This window comes from Osmia bicornis, chromosome 3 (genome assembly GCF_907164935.1).
Source record: "Osmia bicornis bicornis chromosome 3, iOsmBic2.1, whole genome shotgun sequence".
Lineage (NCBI taxonomy): Eukaryota > Metazoa > Arthropoda > Insecta > Hymenoptera > Megachilidae > Osmia > Osmia bicornis.
The window spans coordinates 2,111,919-2,134,200 of record NC_060218.1 but is presented as its reverse complement, the minus strand read 5'-3'; the positions used below and the strand labels follow the sequence as shown (position 1 = coordinate 2,134,200).

The 22,282-nt window shown below is 47.8% G+C and overlaps 1 protein-coding gene across 1 annotated transcript in view; it reads right to left on the bottom strand.

The window, feature by feature from the left end:
* LOC114877518 (protein dachsous) overlaps positions 1-22,282 on the bottom strand; it is a 201,639-nt gene that overhangs the window by 38,185 nt on the left and 141,172 nt on the right. Inside the window, exon 2 of the mRNA XM_029190191.2 lies at positions 1,380-1,560. Coding sequence (XP_029046024.2) covers positions 1,380-1,560 — 181 coding nt within the window. The remainder of the gene's footprint in view (positions 1-1,379; positions 1,561-22,282) is intronic.

Here is a 22,282-nt window from a genome sequence, read left to right as displayed (position 1 = left end):
AGCACGCTGAACAATCGTATCGATAACGAGCGACAATTACGGACGCGGAGTTCTGCTGTTTGCAAAACGGCATGCGGTCAACAATAGAGCTACTTCCCTTTACTTCTATTCCATTCGTACCCTTGTCTTCTTTTTCCTCTATCGCGTTTCATCCACTTCCTTCTTCGTGCCTTTCCTTTTTCTCCGCTTCGTCTTTCTCTGATCGCCCTATTAATTCTACTTTCCATTAACGTTGCTTCTTCGCGTTGCACATTCTGTTTACTGAAACACCGCGTGCCAGAGAATCGTTAAAGAACCTGCTACCTGTAGCAAGGTCAATGCCAGCCCTTCGACGGATCAATGGACTTCAGTCATTGTCCTCGCTCGTAGGGGCAGCTTGAACGGAGGCTGTTGAAAATGGGCACACCATACACCGGCGACATAAATCATACACCCCATTACAGCGCTAGTAGATCCTGGCAAAGCGATAGCTACAGCTCTTCCCTCGTCCAAGCGGCCTCGCGGCTCCCTTCGCTGTTTCTTTCCACCAGCTTGCCTGTGTCGCACCACCGCACCTTCCGCATCCTTCCTATCCTTCCTTCCCCTTTCTGCCTCGCACCTATTCCACCAGGCGACGATAAGACCGAGGAAAAGCATTGTTCGCACGGTACCTCCTTCGCCGATTCCATTTTTGGTCAACGAACATTCTTTACGAAACGCACCAACTAATCGAGGGGACTTTAACGCGTTCGCTGCTATGGGAATCACCGGTAATCGCCGTTCTAAGCGTGGACTACCCCACTGGAAATCGCCCTGTGTAGTACTATTCAATTATAGAAAATACGTCAGTCAACGCGTTAATATTAATGCTATAATATTTCAAATTTCTTTCCTACGATAGTCAACACGTCAAGTAGGTACTTGCGATAGAGACTGTTTTTATATTGCCGAAGGAAGCGAATCTTGTTTCGTAATGCTTTTCCTCTTATCCAGTCTCAGCTTCACTGTTTTTCTTTGATCTTCTTATTAATTCTACTTTCCATTAACGTTTCTTCTCTAGGCCTTCTTCTATTTACTTAAACGCTGAGTGCGAGTGAATCGCTAAAAAACTTGCCAGGAACTGTAACGAGCTCGATGCCGATCATTTGCCAGATCAATAAACTTCAGTCATTGTCCTCGTTTATACGATATACAACTTTCAATTATGAATTTACTATAGTACTAGGACACAATATCTTAACAATATCGATTTCTACTTCTCTTTCTGTATGATGTTACACATCCTGTCAATCATTTGATGTTCATTCCGACAGTTAAAGAATGCATTACAAAACGCTATTTCCGGAGTGCAAGAATAATTGCAGGTAGTTTGAGAAACGCAAGAACAAGTGTGTACATACCTCTATCGGTGGCGATGACAGGAATCTCTAGATAGGGCGCGGTTTCCCTGTCCAACGGTGTTCTGACGCAAATCTCGCCGGTATCGCTACGCACCATCAGCTGTTCGCTTTCCATTCTTCCAGCGGCAAGCGTGTAATTCACCATCGCGTTCACGCCGCAATCCGGGTCGGTCGCTTGTACCTGAAACCATCGACGTTTTCAAATTAATTGCACGCCGATAAGTAATCGCGGGAACGTTCTTGTTGCGAGTTGAATGGACGTTGCGGAGCTTGATCGTTGCTTAGTCTGATAAAAAGTACGATGCCGTTCCAAGCTGAAAATTTTTATGCAAAGGATATTTAAATTTTCATTATCTTACTGTAAATCAAATTACTTTCTTCGTGCTCGTGACATAAAGGTGTAGAAATTTTTTTCTTTTTTTTTTTTCTTTTTAAGGAACTTGCTCGAAGAAAGGTGAATCATGAATGGAAGTAATTTAAAACACAAAAAATATGCACATTTTTCTTAACAGCTCTCTGCACGGTATCCCCCTACGAAAGGGTTAATTTCTTTGAGCGTGGTTAAAGCAGGTTACACGGGAATCGTCAGGGAGGTGGTCCATTTGTAATCGCAGAGCCGGTGACTAATTTGCCGGTGGCCCAGTCGCTCCACCTCCCCACACGAGGATGCTGAAACGTTACAACGATGGACGTGGAGGCGGTGATGGACGCCTGCGTGCTTCCAGCACTTGTTATTTATGCGACTACGTATCGCCACCTTTCACCCTCGATAGATTACAAGTTACGTAGCGTGCCGCTCTCGAAAATGGTTGAGCGTATTTTTATTTTTTTTTTTTGTTTCTTTATTCTTTTGGTAGTCTTGCAGCGCAGCTGCAGCGCTTTGTTTCTCGAAGAAAACTGAATCGTTTCGTAATACAGCGAACGGAGGCGTCTGATCACCGTCGAGCCAAACTACTTACACGACTCCGTTGCGTGAGTACGGTTAAGTAATCCGAAAATAATGTTTGATGCAGGAAATGAAGTACGCAGAGGTGTGAAATGTGCAGAAATATGAATGATATCCATTAAGAATGAGTATGATGTAAGTATACGTTTAATCAAGGAACAAGAGTGGAATCATGGTAACAAGAAAAATGAAGAGAGAGTTGCGATGACGTGTGTCAAGAAGTGATAAATATTGATATCAAAGTTTTATTTTTTTTAATATTCTTTGCGGAGCTCACGTTTACAAGCCTAAACGTAAGCGAGGTCAAACGTAAACGTAGTCGCTTTTAATTTTCACATCGGCAGGGTAACCGAGGTATCGAACGTTCGATTAGATCGGATCGATCGACGGCCGGGTAATTGGTAACCGCGAAACGCAACCAGCCAACTCGTAAATTTACTAACATGAGACGTAATTTGCAGGATAGGAAATCGAGACGCGAACTTCGTGCCATAATGAACCTTTTAACTCAGGCAAAAGTAGCTTTAATGACAGTTTAAAGTTTCTTCTCTCGATCGAGGCACGTATTGTGTTGGCCAATAAACGTTCATCGACGAGATCCAGCATATTCTAGGAGAAGGTGGAATCGCTAGATGACTCGGTATAGCAGTCGATCTATTTCAACAGGTTTAAACGCGAACGAGCAGCGGACAGCGGGTAATTAAGCGTCGAAAGCGTTGCGGAATAACGTATGTATCTGTTCAACCATCCACGCGTTTTCCCGCGTGGAAAGAATAAGCAAACGAGCAGTGCCTACAAAGATAGGTATAGAAAGATTGTGAGATGGAAAGAGGCAAAGTTGCATCGAGGTAGGCGAAGAAAGAGAAAAAGGAAGAGAACGGAGGTTCGAGCCGAAGCGAGAGAGAGACGGTAGATAATAAAGCGGGAGTCCGCGAAGAATGATTTACTGGCAGCCGGTCGAATAACTTTCCCGCCAACACTGTTGCCACCTTGAAGAGGCATTGCGTGCTTTCTGCCGCTTGTACGGCCCTGGTCTCTCTGTTTCTTGCTGCGAGCAAGAGACAAGAATCGCGGGGAGAAAAAGGGTTAAACAGTGAAAAAGAAATTGAGCGAATTGTAAGCGGTAGAAAAGAAAGACGTCGATCCGTTTTAAAAGAATTTCCATTCGGACAGAATTATTTATTCCTTTTCAAAAGAAGCGGCTAGACAGGTTTCACTCTCGTCCCAATGAATTATTGTCATAACGCGAGAGAATCACTTTCGATCAAGCCCGGGGACACCGTTTATTTTCTACCATTCCTTTATCGCCTTCGTTAATCCTCGTATTAGCTATCGCTTAATCCAAACAGCGATGCTATCGAAAACGTTTCTGTTCGTTGAATTATTAAAGTAACCGTGCTGATACGTTCAACCGTGGGCAGGTATCCTGTTTGCAAGCAAAGTTGTTCAGAATTTTCTCAACGAATCTAATCACTTCGCTGATCGCCAGCCACGATAGTTTCACTTTCTATCGACGCGACGGATTAATTTCCTATTCGTTTACCTCGCGATACACCGTTCTTCTCGCATCACGTTCGTCACGCATCTGCATTATTTTCCAATTTACATTTGCATTTCTAAATTGCACCCCCTTATCTCACCACGGCTATCGAATAATCCCGACTCGTCCCCAAGCGTTCTTAAGCCGCTACATCATTGGCGACAGCAGACGGGAAATTTTGCAACAATTCTTTACCGTTCGTTCGTCGATTACACGTCAATTTTCAATGGCACGTTTTTCTTCGATTCCCAATGCAAAGGAAGGAAGCGAGACGGCAGGAAGAAAGAAAGAGAAAGAGAGAGAGAAAGGGGTGTATTAAATCGCGAGCAGTTTTACCTGTTGTTCCCGTGCTCGGCGAATGTATACCAGCCGGTGCATTGTTCAGGCTGGTTTTGTTGCACGCCGACCTTGCCGGGAATATCGATTTCAATCGGGCTGGATACGGAATACAATCCGCCGTGGGTTTGCTTCGAAAAGGCCGTGCAACGCGCATAGCTCTCCCTTTCCTTCTCTCTCTCTCTCCCTCTCTATCTTTCCCTCTGAATACCAGTGCACAACGAACGAAATACCTTGCACCCCTTTTGCCACGGAATCGGGTTCTCGCGTTTTCAAAAACCGTCTTCTGGTTACAAAGGTACTCGATAAACGGAAAGAACAGACACTCTATCGAATTTCCAATGAGTTTCCCCGTTCTGATTTGCACACAGAAAAATGGCCCTTTCTGCGAGAAAACAATGGAAAGCACGGGAAGCGAAGAACAATGTAGCTAAGGGGATGAAGTTATTTTTTAAGAAATAAGCATTCGACTAATGTCATCCGCGTGATCGGACGTCGATCGAAAGTAAAATGGGGTCTCCCAAGTTTCTCGAAGCAACAGGAACGAGCTGGAGCAAGCAAATGTTGAAGGTAGTACGATCGCGGTAAAGGTAGAGGTAGAGAACCGTTTATACGTGCGGTGGCTGTCTACACCGGTTATAAAGTACGCTGCCTTGGAAGGCTCTCAGCATGCTCGCGCCTCTGCCTTTGAACACCAACAACCGCTACCTTTTAGTCTTTTAGTCTTTTCGTCGTCGACGGGGCTCCGCCTTTCTCGTCACCGTCGTTCTCTTGCAACATTGTCGAAAGTGCTGTCGATTTCGCACGGATACCAAGGTGTCACGACCTAACACCTCGTCCCTTACAACTACAAACTGTCCAACTGCTCCGAGTTATCTCGGTAAATCGCGAATGACTCGACGAACCGATCCTAGAATCGTCGAGGTTCGCGTGGCGATTACGATACACCACTTTGCTGGAACTTTGGATTATTATTTGAAATGAAAAAATAATTACTCGAGGCAATCAGCGAGCTCCTATTATCCGAACATCCCAATTATCGAAGCCATCTTTTTTTCCTTAACATGTTCAAATAAATGGACTTCCACTGTATGGAAAAAGGTAAAGGAATAATCGATGCACGCGAGTCTGATCTCGAACGAAAAATGGAGTTTCTCGGTAGGCATTCGCGTGTATGAAGCAATTACTACGGGAAATTATGAACTTTCGTCCGTACAGATTCATAGGTCTTCGCCGCTTAAGAAGGGCCCATTACGAGGCTGTAATCGATCTTCCGCGTAATTGCTAGACCGGTTTACAAGGCTCCGCGATCCTCTGCTACACTTAAATATAGTTCGTTTGAAAATTTTCTCCGTGCTGTGCAGAATATTTGATAACGTCCGTTTCGATTGAACGATCGAAAAGTTGATAGTTCAATCCAATAGTTGATAAGAACGGTAACTTTCTTCCCTTCGATTGATCCAATTTCGTCTTGGGCTCGCTAGTAATTTAGCAGTAACGCTATTTATCATACAGACCAACTAGCAGGTCCAGGATGAAAGATTTGTTTTAATCTTTGATGATGTCTTAAGTAGAAACTTCTAGAAGACGAGACAACGTTCTCGCTCGTTGATTGATACTAGTGATTCGAGCAACTAATAGGGTCGGCTTTCGGTGTTTTCTTTGTTGAGAAAAAGCATCTTCCTTAATACTGTATGAAATTCCCGCGCGTTAAGCTTACCGAAAGGTCTGGCATTCCCCGAGGTGAAGGATGCCGCGCGTACACCCAACTATTCACCATCTGTGTACACGACACAACGATATTTCATACGATTATCCTTCACTTCGTTGGGTTACTAAATCATCCTCGAAGGCAGTAGTATCTTCCTTTGAGCGGTCGTATAATCCTTCTCGAAATGAACTGGAGCGATCGTCTCTAAGCGCGTCGAGGAAGCTCGCGATTTATTTCGTTAACGAGCCTGTTGATATTCGCGCTATCACCCTTTTCTCTGAGTTAATCAAGCAAAGTAACAAATCAATCCATTTTGGAATATCGAGTTAACCCTGTTTACTGGACGAATGCAAATTCCCTCCTAATTTCGCTTGGTACCGCCACCCTGGCGAACGCGACAGAGGGAGTTTTTCTCCGTAACTCGACTCGCAACCCCCCGCCGTCGCGTCGCGTCGCGTCGCGTCGTCCCGGTGCTTTCCGTTGCTCGTGCGTGCGACCACGCAGGCCGCCGCTTTTTGCCCGCTGCTGCTCGACAGATAGAGCTGTTGCTCGAGTAAGCTGGGTAGCCATCCTCGGTATTCCCGGCTCGCCGACTCTCTGATGGACTCTGACAGTCCTCGTCCACCGCAGCCACGATCCTTCCTATCTGTGCGCCTTCTTTCCGACTTCGACACCCGCTTCCTGTCCATCAGCAACATCGAGATTCGGTCCGGGGTACAAACGTATCCGAAAGCAGTACCAGGAAACGCGGGTGTTGGCTCGTTTACGTTACACAGTTTTTATCGGGCTGTAGGCAGGCGCATTTAAAATTCCTACCATTTGCACGTAAGAGTGCCTAATTGCGCGACCATGCGAACACGCGAACTGTAAGGCCGTCCTATCTACGAGAGAAGGAGAGAGCTCGAGGGCGAACTGGAAATTTTCGTGGGTGGACGGAGACGCGGCGCGATTCTGCAGAACCACCATGATCCTTTGTCACGCGAATTGACATGCAGGAACGATGGCTGGGTAGAGGAGCCGTCACGTGAGTCACCGCGGGTGTGCGACCGCACAATTAGCTGGATGCGTATTCCGTTTGCATAAATAAATATGCGCGTGTTTGCCACCTCTCGCGGACTCGCCTCTCCTCTTTGTCGTTTTTTCCGTTCATCCGGCCGACCGTCCTTCTTCTTCCTGCTCGCCGTTTCCTTCTTCCAGGCTTGTTCCCTTTCAGAGAGCGCGTGCGTGTCGCGGATGTATCCGCACGTAGGCCGCAAATACACGGTGAAAAATCACGAAGGGTAAGAAGAAGAAGAAGAAGCAAACGAAGTACCGAGAGGAAAAACGAGAACGATAAACGAAGGAGATGGAACACGCGGAGACCGAGTGGCAAAACTTTGTTCCCTATCTCCAAATAGAGACTCGCTCTTGGCGAACTAATTGAACCCGACTTTTTTCCTGGCTAGCAATAACCATTGCCGAGCATTGCGTATCCCCAGCCATTGGAATCGGCGATCTTGTACCTTCTTGCGGGGTTCGCGTAGGACTCGATTGTGTCTCGATAACAGACCGCTTAGGATCTTTTAGTAATTACATCGCGGCACGTTTAGAACGATTACAGGTGAACAAGAAATCGACGAGTAGGGGGAGGAACTAGTTGTTGGATTCTTCGATCGCATCGCGACGGTTTCTCTGTAGAGAAGAAAAACGGAATGCAGCGTAATTGACCGGCGAGTGGGAGCTGTAGACGGCGGAAACAGGGTAGCCTAAAACGTCCGCGACAAGAAAGTAATCAAGCTCGACGCGTACACGACGCGACGGACGGTACTAAACGTCTCGTACGAGACTTTTCATACGAGTTCGCAAGAGAGCCGTGACTAAAGTGACCAAGGAACAGAGAAAGAGCGAACAGGGTAGAAGAAGGGAAATCCGCACAATGCTACCAACCCGACGAACTCTATAGAGCTGTCACTCACTGTTGGCTGGAGAGTCGCGAGACGCGAGACGCGACTCCGTTCCTCTCCAACTCTTTCTATCTTTCCTCGGTTTTCCTCTTCCTGTCACGGTGCTCGAACTTTCCTCTGTCCGTGTTCCCTGACTCTGCCACGCGTCGTCGATGTACAACGGGTTCATCGACGTTGATTTTCTATGGGGTTGGATAAGGAATATCCAAATGTCACGGGTATCAGTCGGCTTGTAAGCGCTGTCGATGATCACGCGCCAGAGTCTCGCTGTTTCACGCTTCTTCGATCGACCAGTTTGCCGCGCGATCAACCAAAAGAGGCGAGTTTTCGTACCTTCTCTTTCTCCTTAAAGAAGCTGTATGGGACCTTCTCTTAACCTTTGCTCTCGGCATGCGTGTTTTTGCGGCGGTGCAACAGCGGAGCCGAGGGGCGGCGAACCGAACCAGGCCCCCGGCGGGTCGGTGCCCGGTAATTGCGATGAGATATGGTGGCCACTTCTCATTAAAATAGTTTAATATATATTTGTCAAGCTATCGCCGCGACGCGCGTCCCGCCATTTGTTATCGCCTCCCCTGCGAGTCTTTCGGGTTGCCCTGCCTTCGACACGGGCCCGTGGAGTTTATCCAGCCAGCGGAGTTTATTTTTCGTAAATTCGGCATTCGGTTAATAGCGCTCGTTTGTCTCGTTGTCACCGAAGCTCGAATCGTTTTTTCGCTTTCTGCAAACATTGCCGAGAATTATTATTTGAATAACGAGCCGAAGAAGAAACTAGAACGCGGCGATGAAACCGAGCGGCATCGAAAGTTTTCGCTTTAGCAATTCAACGTTCGTTAAGATTCACCCGGTCGATCGAACGGATCGTTAATTGGCCTTTCTTTACTCACAGTTTCCTCTCGTTTCGTCCTTTATCGGTCGCACCCGCTCTCATAACCATACACGAAAGGATACTAGGGTGCAGAAGAGCTCGTTAGTAATCTACCTTTGCAATCGGCCAGTACGTATGTACGAACCGTGGGCGGATGTCGACCAGTTTAAGTCTGCAGTTTAAACGGAGCGGCTCGTAGCCACGACACCACGTCCACCGACGTTTTTACGCGTATCAACCGAGTCGAAACTAGCTTACCGGGTTGCAGTAATTGGAGCCGCGTGACAGAATCGCAACGCGACCTTGCTCAACGCGCGAAACCTTTCTACCGAACGACTCTCCGTCCAGCAATTAACGTTCCATCCGTGACTTTACACGATCTTCCTCGCTGGAATTTTTCCCACCGCTCGATCCGTTTCAAGAACGTTTCAATTCTGGATCGCATAGCCAGGAGATCCGTCCGAAAAACGGTGTCGATTGAAATTTGAAAGAAACGCTTTCCGCGGTTACTTGATAAATGTTCAAAGACAAAGAGAAGCATCGGAGAAACTCGGAGGTTCGAGAGACCAGTTTATTATTATTCGGCAACCGCCCACGCGTACCCGGTTCCCTGTTGGCCGCCACTCGACCGGTTACCCCGTTCCGTTGCCCGATTCCTCGGCTCGGATTCCGCGTTCCTCCGCGTTTCTTTCGTCTCTCCTTCTCCCTCGTTCGCGATCAACCTTCCTCCTCGAAAGCGACTCGTGGAAAAGCAACTGTCGGCCGAGCGTGCCGCGCAACCATCGGCGGGTTAACAGAAAGGTCGTCGATTAAGATAGCTGTCTGGTGTGTTCGTGGCGTGCCTCCTATAGTCCTTCTCTTGCTAACCCCTTTTCTGCTTCTTCCTCTTCTTCTCCTCCTCATCCTCCTCCTTCTTTTCCGTTCCCGGTTTCCAGCTGGTCGGTGCAGAGCGGCGTCGCTTCGCGTGGTTCGTCCCGATAGAATACGATCGGCCAATACGATCGACGCTCTTCCTCCCTTTTTCTTTCAATCGTTGTTGACCGTCGGGACGATAACGATATCGTCTCGCGAATTTGCCAACGAACGCTTCGTAAAACGTATTAATTGTTCGTTCAGCTGGAAGGTTGCCGCAAAAGGATCGATGATGCGGAATGATCGATGCTCGGTATCGAAGGAGTTTCGAGGGATTCGCGAGTAATTGCGGCTCGCGACCGTCTCGGGGAATCCGTGATCGTGGAAGGCCGCTGCTAGTCGCTTGGCAAAAGAACAGCCGGATAAACGAGATCGCAATAATCGATACACCTATCCTCGCATTAAAGGATCCCCTTGCGCCTTGTAAGTCCGTCCGCGATATTATTGATCCTGCGCACGCAATCGGCCGTATCCCATTGCGATTTAATCGATCGTACCGATTAATAATCGCGTCCCTGAAAATAACCTGGCCTTTTCCCTCTTCCCGTATCTCTTATCGCCTTTCTCTTCGCCCTCTGCTCCCGTTCTTCGAAAAATATATTCATCCTTTCCTTCCACTTCTCGAACGTCTCCTGCGCCAACTTGCCAGCTAATATAGCGAGACGAATTTATTACGCTCGACCGGCCGTCCCGCGTTCGTATCTTTTCACGATCGTGCACCTACCTATGTTCACTGGCTGCTACATATACGTAGGTACGAACTCGTAGGAGATTGTCGTGTAATACGCGATCATTTGTAATCGAGTTTTCGCGTTAGCCTCGAAATGGCAGCTCTCGTGACAAGGATCGAGTCGGATATCGAGGACAGGGCGGTACACGCGTTGGCCTCCGCTACTTCGCACTCTTCGTGGAATTGCGAGGAACTTTGAAGATTAATGGGACCACGGGGAATCCGGATCGCGTTTTTATTGACTCGGGCTCGATCAGTTTGCTGCTACCTGACAGCAGTCGACCGCGTCGTGAATCATGTTTCGTTCCTCCGATCGGTTGCATTTCGATAAACCAACAACTATTAGGTTATTGCATATCCAACGACTAATTTGACGATGTGCTTTCATTTGAAGATTCAGCCGCGAGATCTCGCGAACAAAAGTCTGGCGGGCCAGGAAATTTCGACACGCGCGAAGAGACGGCGTTATAAGAGACCTCCCGCGGTCCACCGCGGAGTGACAAATTGTTTTTCCTTCTTCGTCTTCTTCTTGGTCTTCCCTGGTACAAAGATACCCGGAACGATAGAGCGTTTAGGTGTGCACGGTTGATCGAAGAAACGACCGCGAGATGCGACTGCGATTAGACGCGAACAACGTCGTTCGGCCGAGTAAATTGAATTTTCTTTCGAATCAAGATCGTTATCTCGTCACTCGCTTACTCGGTCGAGAGCGAGCGCGCGTAATTTGCTGAAATATTCGCCGTACACGAAGAGCGCACTGACCAAAGGGATCGAAAGACGTTTTAGCATATACGCGTTGTTCGAAATCGATAGAGCAGGAGAGGAAGAGAGTCGGGCTTGTGAACGGGGCGAGAAACAGAGACAGGGGAGAAAAGAGAAAGAGAGAGGAGACGATCCGAATGCGATCCAAATGCAGCACGACTGGTTCTCCTCGCGCGATCGCAGAGAATCTTAAGCACCTGCCACTTAAGGACCGGATTGCTTCATGGGACCGAGAGAGTAGGTAGAAAGGTTGAACGAGAGAGGAGAGAAAGATAAAAGGAAGCGTTTCGGCAGGAGGGGGTGCCGGGAGCACCGAAGATATCCTTAAGGATCGAACCGATCCTCCAATCTCTATCGAATTCGGGTGTGCATAATCGAATATTCGGCAAGTGTGAAAGAACCGAACGTTCTACGATTCTGTCACGACGTTCGCCGGCTGGCACGATAAAAATTGACCGATGAAAATGTCGATCGATCGGTCGTAGGAGAGAAAAATTATTCGAGGCTGCAAACAACCTACGTATACTCGCCTCCTTGCCGCGATCCCTTCGCCCGTGTCTATCCGGAGTGGAGAAGAAAAACGAACAACAATGGGCGGCTCGTGCTCGAACTTGGGTCTCTCTTCTGCACTCGTCGTCGATGCACCGATGCACTGGTTTGGTTTAGCGGCAGCCTGGCACACGGCGCGGCGCGACCGGCGATGAAATCATAAATTGGTGAACGCCGGCCCGCCGGCACTGATAGCGACCAACCAATAATTATGCTAATACATACATCGTAATGCATCCAAAGAGGCGGTCATTCGTACGTACTCTGTAGGCTGGCTGGTCTCGTCTCCTCGTATCGGCTCGATTCTATTCGAACGGATCGACTTTGACGCGTTTCCAGTGTCGAGAACGTTTCTTCTTCATCCGACCACACGTTCGAATCAAGAACAAGGCGTGAACTTTTCGAAGAGAAGGTTCATCAAGGAATTCGCATAACGGTGGAAAAACTCTAGCGCTGGAGTTGAACGTGCCAGAGAAGCGTCGCGATATCGAAACGAGGCACGAAAGGCGATCGAAAGAGACGCTTTTATCCAACGAACGCATCTCGTCGAGCAGCACCGTTAATCAGCGTTTCGCCGCTCGACAAGATTAACACCATTAACACCCATGGGACCGAATTAAGAGAATATTATCGGAGACGCGGCGATAATAGGATCCGGCAAATTATGCCAAATGGCTTGGTAATCTATTAAGATAAGCCGTTGCTTTACTCCTGCCCTCTTTCCCGCCTTCTCGCTATACGCATAATACTCGCGAGAGCCGATCCTTTCGAACAAGCATTTCCTGTGCGTGTGTAAAAGTAACATATTGCTCGTAATTTACATTGTCTCGCCACGTTTCCGTAACGTTTACGATGTTGCACGCTTTTAAATACTCTCTTGAAAATATTTTCATCAGGTAAACGTACGAGAAGCACGCAGTCACCGATCGGAGACGTTCACGAGGGAATACCGATGGAATTTTCTCACGCTGCAAGTACATATCGCGATCTCGTTCCCTTCTCAAACGAGAAATTCGCCGAGCTGTTAATACTCTTAATTCCGTTTTTCCTATTTATTTTCTCTTTTTTTCGCCTAAACGAAAGCTCGCGAAGCAGGGGTAATTGTACGAGCGAGAACGAGAGTGGTCGGCGTTCGGAACACGTGGGTGTACGTTATGCGGCGAGTTCTACGTTTTATCGGTACCTGTACTCGCCACCTCGACGGACCAATCGTTTAGATTACGCTTCGAACCAGACGAGAACTTCATTTTCTCGGCCAATGCGAAACCGTAGGATTGCATACAGTCTCGGAGAAGGTTCGCTCGATCATGCGCCAGATCGATTAATTACAGAGACGAGCGGAGACACCTTCCATTAATTCGTTTCTCGTAACAATAAAGAATTCCGTATCGAGCCGTCCGCGTGTTTAACGACGACCATGGGGACCTGTTCCCGCAGACGGAAAAAGATAGGTCCACCTTGGAATAAATTTAACAGGAGAACAGGCAAGCGGCGAGTGGTGCACCGCGGCGAACGTGGATCGATCGTTACCGATTTTTCTGCCAGCCAGAGAAGTTCTCCGTTTAATACGGTCCAAGCCAAGGATAAATGCAAGGAAAGAGCGGTACTTGCGGAAAGGCAACAAAAATTCGAATCAGGTTTCCCGAGCTTTCATTAATCTCCGATATTCTCCGTCGTTTCGAAAGCAATGAACTGCGAAATCATTTAGCAAAATATCTTCAATTTGTTATATCCGCTGTTTGAAACACGGTGTACATCGCATACCCGATTCGAATCGATAGCTCTACTATGAATCGCCGTCCGGCTTACAATAGTGATAACAAGTACGGAGAAAATAGGTGGCGAAAGAAAGAAGAAAAGAAGTAAAGAGAGAGGTGGACACAATGCGCTCACGTTCTTTGTGCCATCTCGTTCCTTCCTATCTGGTCGGTCTCTCTCTCGGCCACCCTTTCCCTCGTTCGCCTCCCTGCTTCTCCCTGACCGTGCAGATGTGTGTGAAATATAGGTTGATATCGCGATAAATAATGAGGTGCCCTTCGTGGTGATGCCCGGGGCTGCCGCTACTGTACTTCCACGACGCGCTCCCTCCTGCCCATCGAGCAAAACGTGTACTTCGTGGCTGGATATAGCCGGGTTGCAAGCCGGCCCACGTAGACCCGTAGCGCCTACGTAAGATATTGCTAGGCCGGAACGGTGTGCGGCCGGTTAATCGAGACTGGCACCGTGGCCGATCTACGTTCGCAATGTCTGGTCCCAGTTATTCTTTTTATACGAGGAGGATCCTTCGTGTCTGAAAATCTTTTCGAAAATCAAACCTCTACTATCTAAGCGTGTAGGTGTCACGAGTGTTTCTCTGATGGCGAGTAGGTATAGCAAATACTGCCAGAGGGTTATCGAAATAACCGATTCGTGTTCTGGTCCTCCCGAATTTATTATGCATACTGCATCGTTTCTTCGTCTCGATCTCTTACCAGTTTGCTTGATAATTTTCGAGCAATTTTGTTAAAAAGTATGGCCGCACCTTATTTATACCTCCGAACAGTATGGTTAAGTCAATTTCGTCTTCCGGTTTCCCACTCTCGTTGCCTCCAGACAAGCTCGCGTGTATCAAACTCCACGGTGCACCGGTACCACGAATATTCTTCCTCCTATCCCTCCCATCCTTTCCTCCCTTCGTATCGCCTCGGGATTCGTATTCCATGCCGACGATACACAGACCGGTGCTCATCACGGCGCACGTACGATCAACGAACTCGTCAACGGATTCGTGGATAGCTTTTGTGCCAGAATACGCGGCTCCTTTTTCGGACACCTGGGCTAACTGCCCGCATCCACGGTACAGGAAAATTCAATCTATCCTTGAATTAGAATAAATTCCACACATTTCCGGGTTCCTTATCTTCTCTTGTTAGAAGGATTTCAGACAACAGTTTATCGTCAACGAAGAAACAAAGCGCAATCTAGGCTACTTTCAAACTTGTTGACAGTGTATGGATAGCCGTTCGAAAAGAAGACTGGAGTAAAATATTTCAGATATAACACAATCGCGATTAGTTTACTAGATGAATAACGCTGATTATCGGCGCTATTAACGCGTCGATCATACGGGCTCGGCTCTCGAACCGCGAATATGTACTACTCTTCAGCTCGAGTGGAATACATTCTACCAGCCAGCCTCTTCAGCCCGTTGCCCAGTTCTCTTACCTAGCCGGTTAACGACCATCCGCGTAATCTTAATAGCGTTTAATTATACGTCCCTGGTACAACGAATAGAACCGGCAATCTTTCCCATCTCCGCGTCGCGAGAGCACGGCGAAGCAGGAGAAACGCTACACCAGATCGGTAGATCCATCCGGTCGGCGATGAGTATCGCGTAGCGAGAACTGAAACACCGTTCGATCTTAATGACGTGGTTACAAATGGAGAAAAAAACGGGCGCAACCAAAGCAGGAAAGATAGTAGACGAATAAAGAAAACTTTCCAACTCGACGAACAAGCATCATCATCGGCGTTTTGTGCTTTTTACTCGCCCCTTTTATTTATCCCCTTCCCCGATTGCCTCTTCTATCCCTTCTCTAGAGGATGAGTGTCGGAAATTGAATTTAATCCTTCGAAGCGGTTAAGCTGTGCCGACTCGTCCGATTCGTCTCGCGCGGCGGGTCACGATTCCTCTCTTCGCCCGTACTTACATACGCATAATCGAGTCGGTCCTGAGACTACGAGCGGCAACGAGCACGCACTCTCGACTCCGTTCGTGAGTTACACCGTCGAATGGCGCGTCGTTACACGCGTGTACCGGGGCTGGCTCACGCAGACCGTGCCTAATTACCGGCGGGCGGTCGGCCAGCTCGGGTGTAGACCGTGCCGCACACGGTGCATCGTAATGCACCAGGACGATCTATTTGTTGCAAGGAGCACCGTGTGTCGGGGCATCGTGATCTATGTCCCGGTCTACGGGCGTACCTGTATCCGAACGAATCGAACATTGGTCGCACGATGCTCCCTTCCAACAAGGGGAACTACCCAAGTGTTACACTCACTTATTAATGAAACTTTGCCAGCTTGTAGAGCTCGTCGAGCTGAACACGCCTATACCCCGTTTTGTGGGCAGACGGGTAATTGTTTAAAAGATATTAACCATTACAGTTAGTTACTCCTTACATTGTGAAGTATGACAAACTCACACATACAACTCGCTATCTAGAGATCCACAGTTCAAATCCTTGGTTCCCAACATTTTTCTTTAATGATAATTTGTCTCTTTTTGAATAACTATTACATACAAATTAAAAAGAAAAAAAAAATATTTTTTGGGCATCAAGGATTCGAACCGAGGACCTTCAGATTACGAGTCATGGATCCGCTCCGTGGTTAAGCACATGACTCGCAATCTAAAGGTCCCCGGTTCAAATCCTTGGTTCCCAACTTTTTTTCTTTTTTTTATTATTTCTATGTAACACTTGGGTAGTTCTCCGTATAAGAACCATCGGACGAACAGCACGCCACGTCCTTTTACAATTACCGATTCTTACAACGGTTCAAACAAAGTATTTCTAACAAACGTCGGGAATGTAACGATTCGAAAGAAAATATATACCTATAGGTAAAGCTAGTTGTAATCGTCAGTGGGCGGTCGTACGAATGGATTGCACGCGCTTTTACGGCTAATGGAGCGAAACGATCTACTTGGCGGAGCCACCGTAACGAGAACACGAGCGAATCGTGTCCGCGACAACCACGAGTAACGTAGGCAGTAGCATGTGGATTTATGTCGGATAATACGAGAGAAAATCGCTCGTTTTCATCTACTCGGTTAGAGATAAACCTCGTCGAAATGATTCGATAAGCAGTGCCGAGTCGTTCAGTGAAATCGGATCCGTTATTCGCGAGATTTAATTGCTGACCGTAGGAACTTTGATTGCGTATCCTTGAAGCTTTTTTTCCTGATCGTGCATACGGTTGAAATGGAAAAAGAGAAGAGTTACCGTTCAATACTGTACTCTACATACCTCCTTTTCGAGAAAGCGAGAAAGCAAACAAAAGCATCGCGTTAGTTTCGAACACTTATTCATTTTTCTAAATTTTACTAAATTCTCTTTTTGCTATAAGATGATGAATTTTCAATTTGCACCGAAGTTCGAGGACGTCGCGGTAAAGAGAGCGAATCGAGGGAATTGAGCGGAGGGAACCGGTCGTTCCTTTCCGCAAACGATTTCTACTGGCGTCGCGTCGAATACCCGTTCGATTTGCCAACGCGTCCGAGCGAGTGATTAACGGGCCGGACCTAGTTAGCCGGTGCTCGTTACAGAGCGCGTACCTCAACGTTTTTTGTCTACGGCGTCTTAAGTGATTAAATCGGTGTTTTTGCCTTTGGTAGACAGGTGAAAACGAAGTTTCTGTTTGCACGGACGATGGTAACGCATACTTGAATTTATAGTTTCCGGACCGTGCGAGCGTAATTACATCGAATACGAGAATAATCGTAGCCGGTCGCGTTTCGCGAAATTCGCGACGATCCTGCGTGGAGAATCTACGGTAATCGCCGATATAAATCTCGCGGCAGCGCGCTAAAACGCGGGGAATATTCGATTTTCTTTCGACCGCCTAATAGTAGTAACCAACGATCGCGATAATGGCGGTCGCGAAAACTCGCGAACGCTCTCCGTTTGCTAATACCTTTCGTTCGACGCTGATACCGTTCTCGCGTTCGATTCTGAGAATTTATTGCGAACGTTACGCGGAGCAATTATCGACGTTTCAAAAGAGGAAGAGGAGGAGGAGGAGGAGGAGGAGGTGAACAGCGTACAGGTTGTACGAGCTGCGGCTCCCACTTCTTCCACGCTAACGTCGAATTCCAGGCCTGCTGAGCCTCGTCGCGAACACGCTAATGCATCCGAACGGAATTTATAGTTTCGCTTGGACGCTTATCGGCTCGTTCTCCCTTGGCACGGGCGATTAGATTCATGCGTTTCGCGCGTTTCCAATTAACACGTCGACTCTCCCAGCCAACATCGCTCCCACCCCATTTTTTTCCTCTCTTTTCTTCCTTCTTCCACCCCCTTCTGCTCTAAATACCAGCTCTTTCGTTCGAACAAACATGGTAGCAGAGCTTTCGACACGGTTCACGCGTGTCCATTGCTCGCTCGAAAACCATTCGTTTCGATTACACCTTTCGACACCGTCTTTATTCGCTGAACGAACCGACAGGCCGGATGGATCGTCGTTGGACCGTGGTGATTTATACGCGATTAGAAGGAAAGAAGAAAGAGACGACAAAGAGCCTGAAATCCCTTCGATACTCATTTATCTCACGGCAGTTGTTTAATCACCGGACGACAGCAGGAAGAGAAGAAGACGAGAGGCGCAACGAGCCGAGCCAGAAACTCGGACGCTGAGGAATATGGAATCTTAATCTTAATCTTGCACCTTATCCCGGGCCCTTCTAAACGCTAAAACGCTTCCACCGAATCGAGTAACGACGAAAGCATGGACGACGTTGACCGGTTCATTTCGATACTCCATCTCCTTTCCTCACCTTCGACGTGTTTCCGACGAATCAACCGGCTATCTCGTTCGCCTCTCTTGTTCGTTATTGATGCGACCATTTGTGTATCAGAGAAGCCGAGTGAAATGACTAATGTCGCTATTAGCGTCGCTCGAAAAACTTTACGTCTCAATGTATTTCCAACCTCGTTACATCCTTTCCCCTTTCCACTGCATCAACATAGCGTTGGAAATTCTTTGTACCAAGGAAAAATTTTCCCATGTCCTGATGTAAGTTTGCCAAGCAAAGCATGCTCTGGTATAAGACGATCTGGGTTCCTTTTGATTCCCGACTCACGACTAATGTCCAGTGACATTGATGTAACTTGGCTCGATGGATGTTGGGGTATCTAGGAGGATGATGTATCGTCCGAAAGAAAAAGCAGGGTTAACCGATCGCGTTGTACAGCGTCGCGTCGCTTCGAATCACGGCCGGGTAAGTCGGAGGAAAGTTTGAAGCGCGCGTTTCGAACGGGCAGCGGAATTCAGATGTCTATCGAGAGGGTAAGGCAAGAGGCGCGCGCGGCCTTCTCGGCCGCATTAGCATTCACGAGCATTTCATTACGTTGAAACGACCGATGCGGAACATCGTCGGGTTTCGGCTCGACGCAATATTACGATAAATTTGGCCGAATTAATTACCGACCGCGCGTTTAACTAAATTCAGGGACGTATTTCGTTGGCACGCCGGTGCACCGGGCTGGTGTAGAAAAAGAAAGTCGAAGGAAGGTAGTATAGAGGCTTGGGACCTCCGTATCGAAAGTCCTAGGGAGCTAAAGGTGGGGAATAAAGGGAGCAGGACAGAAAGGACGGGTGAAAAAGTGAATGAACGAGAGGAAGGAAGAGAAGAAGAGAGAGCGAGAGGGAGAAAGATATTGCCAGGAGTTACGAACGCATTACCGCGAGGCGGCGAGGTGTCGAGCATGTTTATGCCCTGGTTCACCGGACTCCCGATAGTCCCTAATGGGCCACGACCACGCTGCCTTCGACTTCGTTCCCGTTCCCGCTCCCTCTGCCTCCTCTTCGTCCTCCAGCTCACACGGAAAAGCCTTCGTCAACGATGCCCTTTGTCGTCCCTTCCTCTCCCTCCCAACCCTAGTCTTCTTTCTATCTACGTACATATTTCGTTCTCTCGCAGCCAGCATCGTAACCTTAATTGGAAATGGCATCGAACTCGCGTTCTCCCGTAGCCCGAAACCTTAATTAGGGATTATATAAGATCCGGTCGAATAGACACGATTACCTGACACAAGATCGACGGTAGACTACTGCCTTTGAGAAATTAACTATTTTACCAGCATCGCAACTAGCTTCATCAGAGGTTTGAAGACGTACCGATACCGATGCCAGTTGTGATGTAGTACGCGTGTTCGTGTTCCGGAACATCGAGCAGCACGTATCGATGTTTCTAATTGCTCTAGCTGGAATTACAATGATAACGCGTATCTCTATCGATGTTGTTAGACTTCTCGTTACTTCTATGCTTTCTATGGTTGCTATATAAGAAAATTTTTCTTGTTGCAAGCTCGAGAATATAGGTGTACGCAAGGCGCTACCGTTATTACGTTACTGTGTAAGCTACAATCGAGTGGAACCACGTTAGGTTCGTTCAAAAAGCGTGTACAAAACGTTTTGGGAGAAGAACGCGAGAAGCTGGCGGCGCGTCGCGTCGCCAGGAAATTACCGGTTCGAGGGGTGAGACGACTTTAGCGCCGTGGAATAATGATTCAGCGCGGATCTCGGTGTAATTCCCGAAGCGATTGCCATTGGATGCGATTCGTCCAAGCATTTGCATAAACAGTACTCAGCGGACGGTGAGAAGGTATAGGGATAACCTTCTCTGCTTATATTACTCGGGAGTAAGCTGGAGCGCGGAGCCAAAGGCTCTTTGCGTACTTGGCCAGACGAACAAATTTGGTGAAACGGAACCCTTGTACGAAACGAGACGCATCAAACTGATCGATGCTTCGAAAAGAAATAAGTAAAAGAAAAAAGAAGGCGACTCGGAGCTGGGAACGGGAGAGAAAAGAGGAAAGGGACAAACAGAACGGTTATCGGGCAGGTAAGTGCCCTCCCGTGTCGAGATAACGCCGACACCAGCGGCGACAACATCATCCACGCCGGCGAATCGTACAAACGTAATCCTCCTGGTGTCACTAGGTAACAACCGGTAGGTGGTTAGGTATACCGTGACAACCTGAAAAAGAGCAAAACCTCGAATTTGCTGAAACGAACGATACGATCGTTTCAAGGAAACGATACAAATACTTTGTCGGACAAAAAATATTATTGCAAATGAACGATGACTTCTTGTTGGGAAACGAGATCATGAAACAGATCGTTTGCAAGTTGTACGTGTAAAGAAGTCTCGTTGAAGGTGAAGGAGAGAAAAAACGAGGAGCAGAGCAAAAGGGATAAAGAACGAATTGACATGTCATTCCCGTTGGGTAGCGCGCACCTGATCGCCGACCAAAGGGAATAAAACCGGGGCTTATCTGCGTGCAGCGACATGCGCTCACGACCTCTACGATACAAAAAAGAAGAGATCGTTCCACGAACAAGGCCGACTTATTCGATTCTTTGGCGACAGAGAAGAGAGCGTTCGTTTATTCCGATTCTTCAGCCTTTCAGGTGTAAATTCTCGCTCGATTCTCTGGACACGTCTCGTTAAAAAAAAAAAGAAACTGTTTTAAAATATAAAATATTAAATGTCACGAGGCTAGTCTGCGACTGCATTATCGTCGCGTATCTTCACGGCACGGGCGTGTCCTGTGAACGTTCACGTGGGTCCGGATACTCGGCGATTCCGCGAGCTTGTCGACGGAGCGGAGGTTCGGACGCGAGGTGATTGATCGGTCCCAATATAATGAGGGCCGATAATCACCGACACGGGACAAGACCCGGCGCGAACAGAAAGCGATCGGTCTGTTCGATAGCAGACCATGCTGGATACGAGGGGCCGATCCTCCTTACGGGGCGCACACTCGAACGTGCGCGCCTATTCCTCGGCCTCCTTCGAAAAATTTCAGTATTCGACAGTTAAAGCTCTGTTACGTTCGATTCGATTCGAGAGAAAAGAGCACGGCTATGGAAATGATGGTGTCGCAACCGGTGCCTCCTATTGTTTATCCGTGTGTACCGCGACGAAAAATCCGGCGCATTCTTGATCCCGGTTAAAGCAGCATCTTCATCCTTTCCCGTTCCCTTCGAACAAACTGGTAACTAGCGATGACGGAATACCGTGCTCCCGGTGGTTCTCGAATTCTCAGCGTGACTGCACGTCACTTTATGTTAATGGATGAAACGGCGAGGAAACGTCGTGACGCTTGCAACTCGAGGAAATTTATCGCTGACATTTCGGCGGCGCCCGTAAGGAGGAAGGGAGGATCGAGCAGATCTTCGGTTAATATTCCGATAGGTTGAATCACGAGAGCAGAATAGCAAGAAACGAAAGGAGGCGAAACGAAGCCGGATCAGGTAGCGTACGAACCAGGAAATTAAATCAAACAGAGAGATTAATGAGTCGATAAATTTTAATAGGCCGTGTCTACGATTAAACCGCGCAATCGGAAGATATAATAGTGGTATAAAAATATGAAAGAAGAAGAGGAGAGAATATTCGGATCGATTGAACTTACTGAACAGGGCTGTAACGGGAGGGATTGGCGAGCGAAATGAAAGGCAGACAGTACGGGGCGCCAAGGTATAACGAGTCCGTGCCTGCCCCCGATGACCGAGCGGTTGATTAGCAATTTTAAAAGCAATAAAAACGATTCATAATTCGTCGGGAGAAAAAGCGGCCGCGCTAATGAGAAACTGCCGTACTCGTTAGAGTGTATACGCGTATACGCACGCAACCAACACGAACACCGTAAACGGCTACCTGAGCGTTATGGGATGGATGTCTAACATCTCCGAGGCCTGCTCTCCCTTGTCGTTATACCACTGAGATGCACCTAAAAATGCTTGATCGACGGAAGAATACCTCGACCCGTCACAGCTTGTAACACGATAATATAATCAACAAGAACTCGACCATTCTGGATACCAGAACACAAGAGAAGAA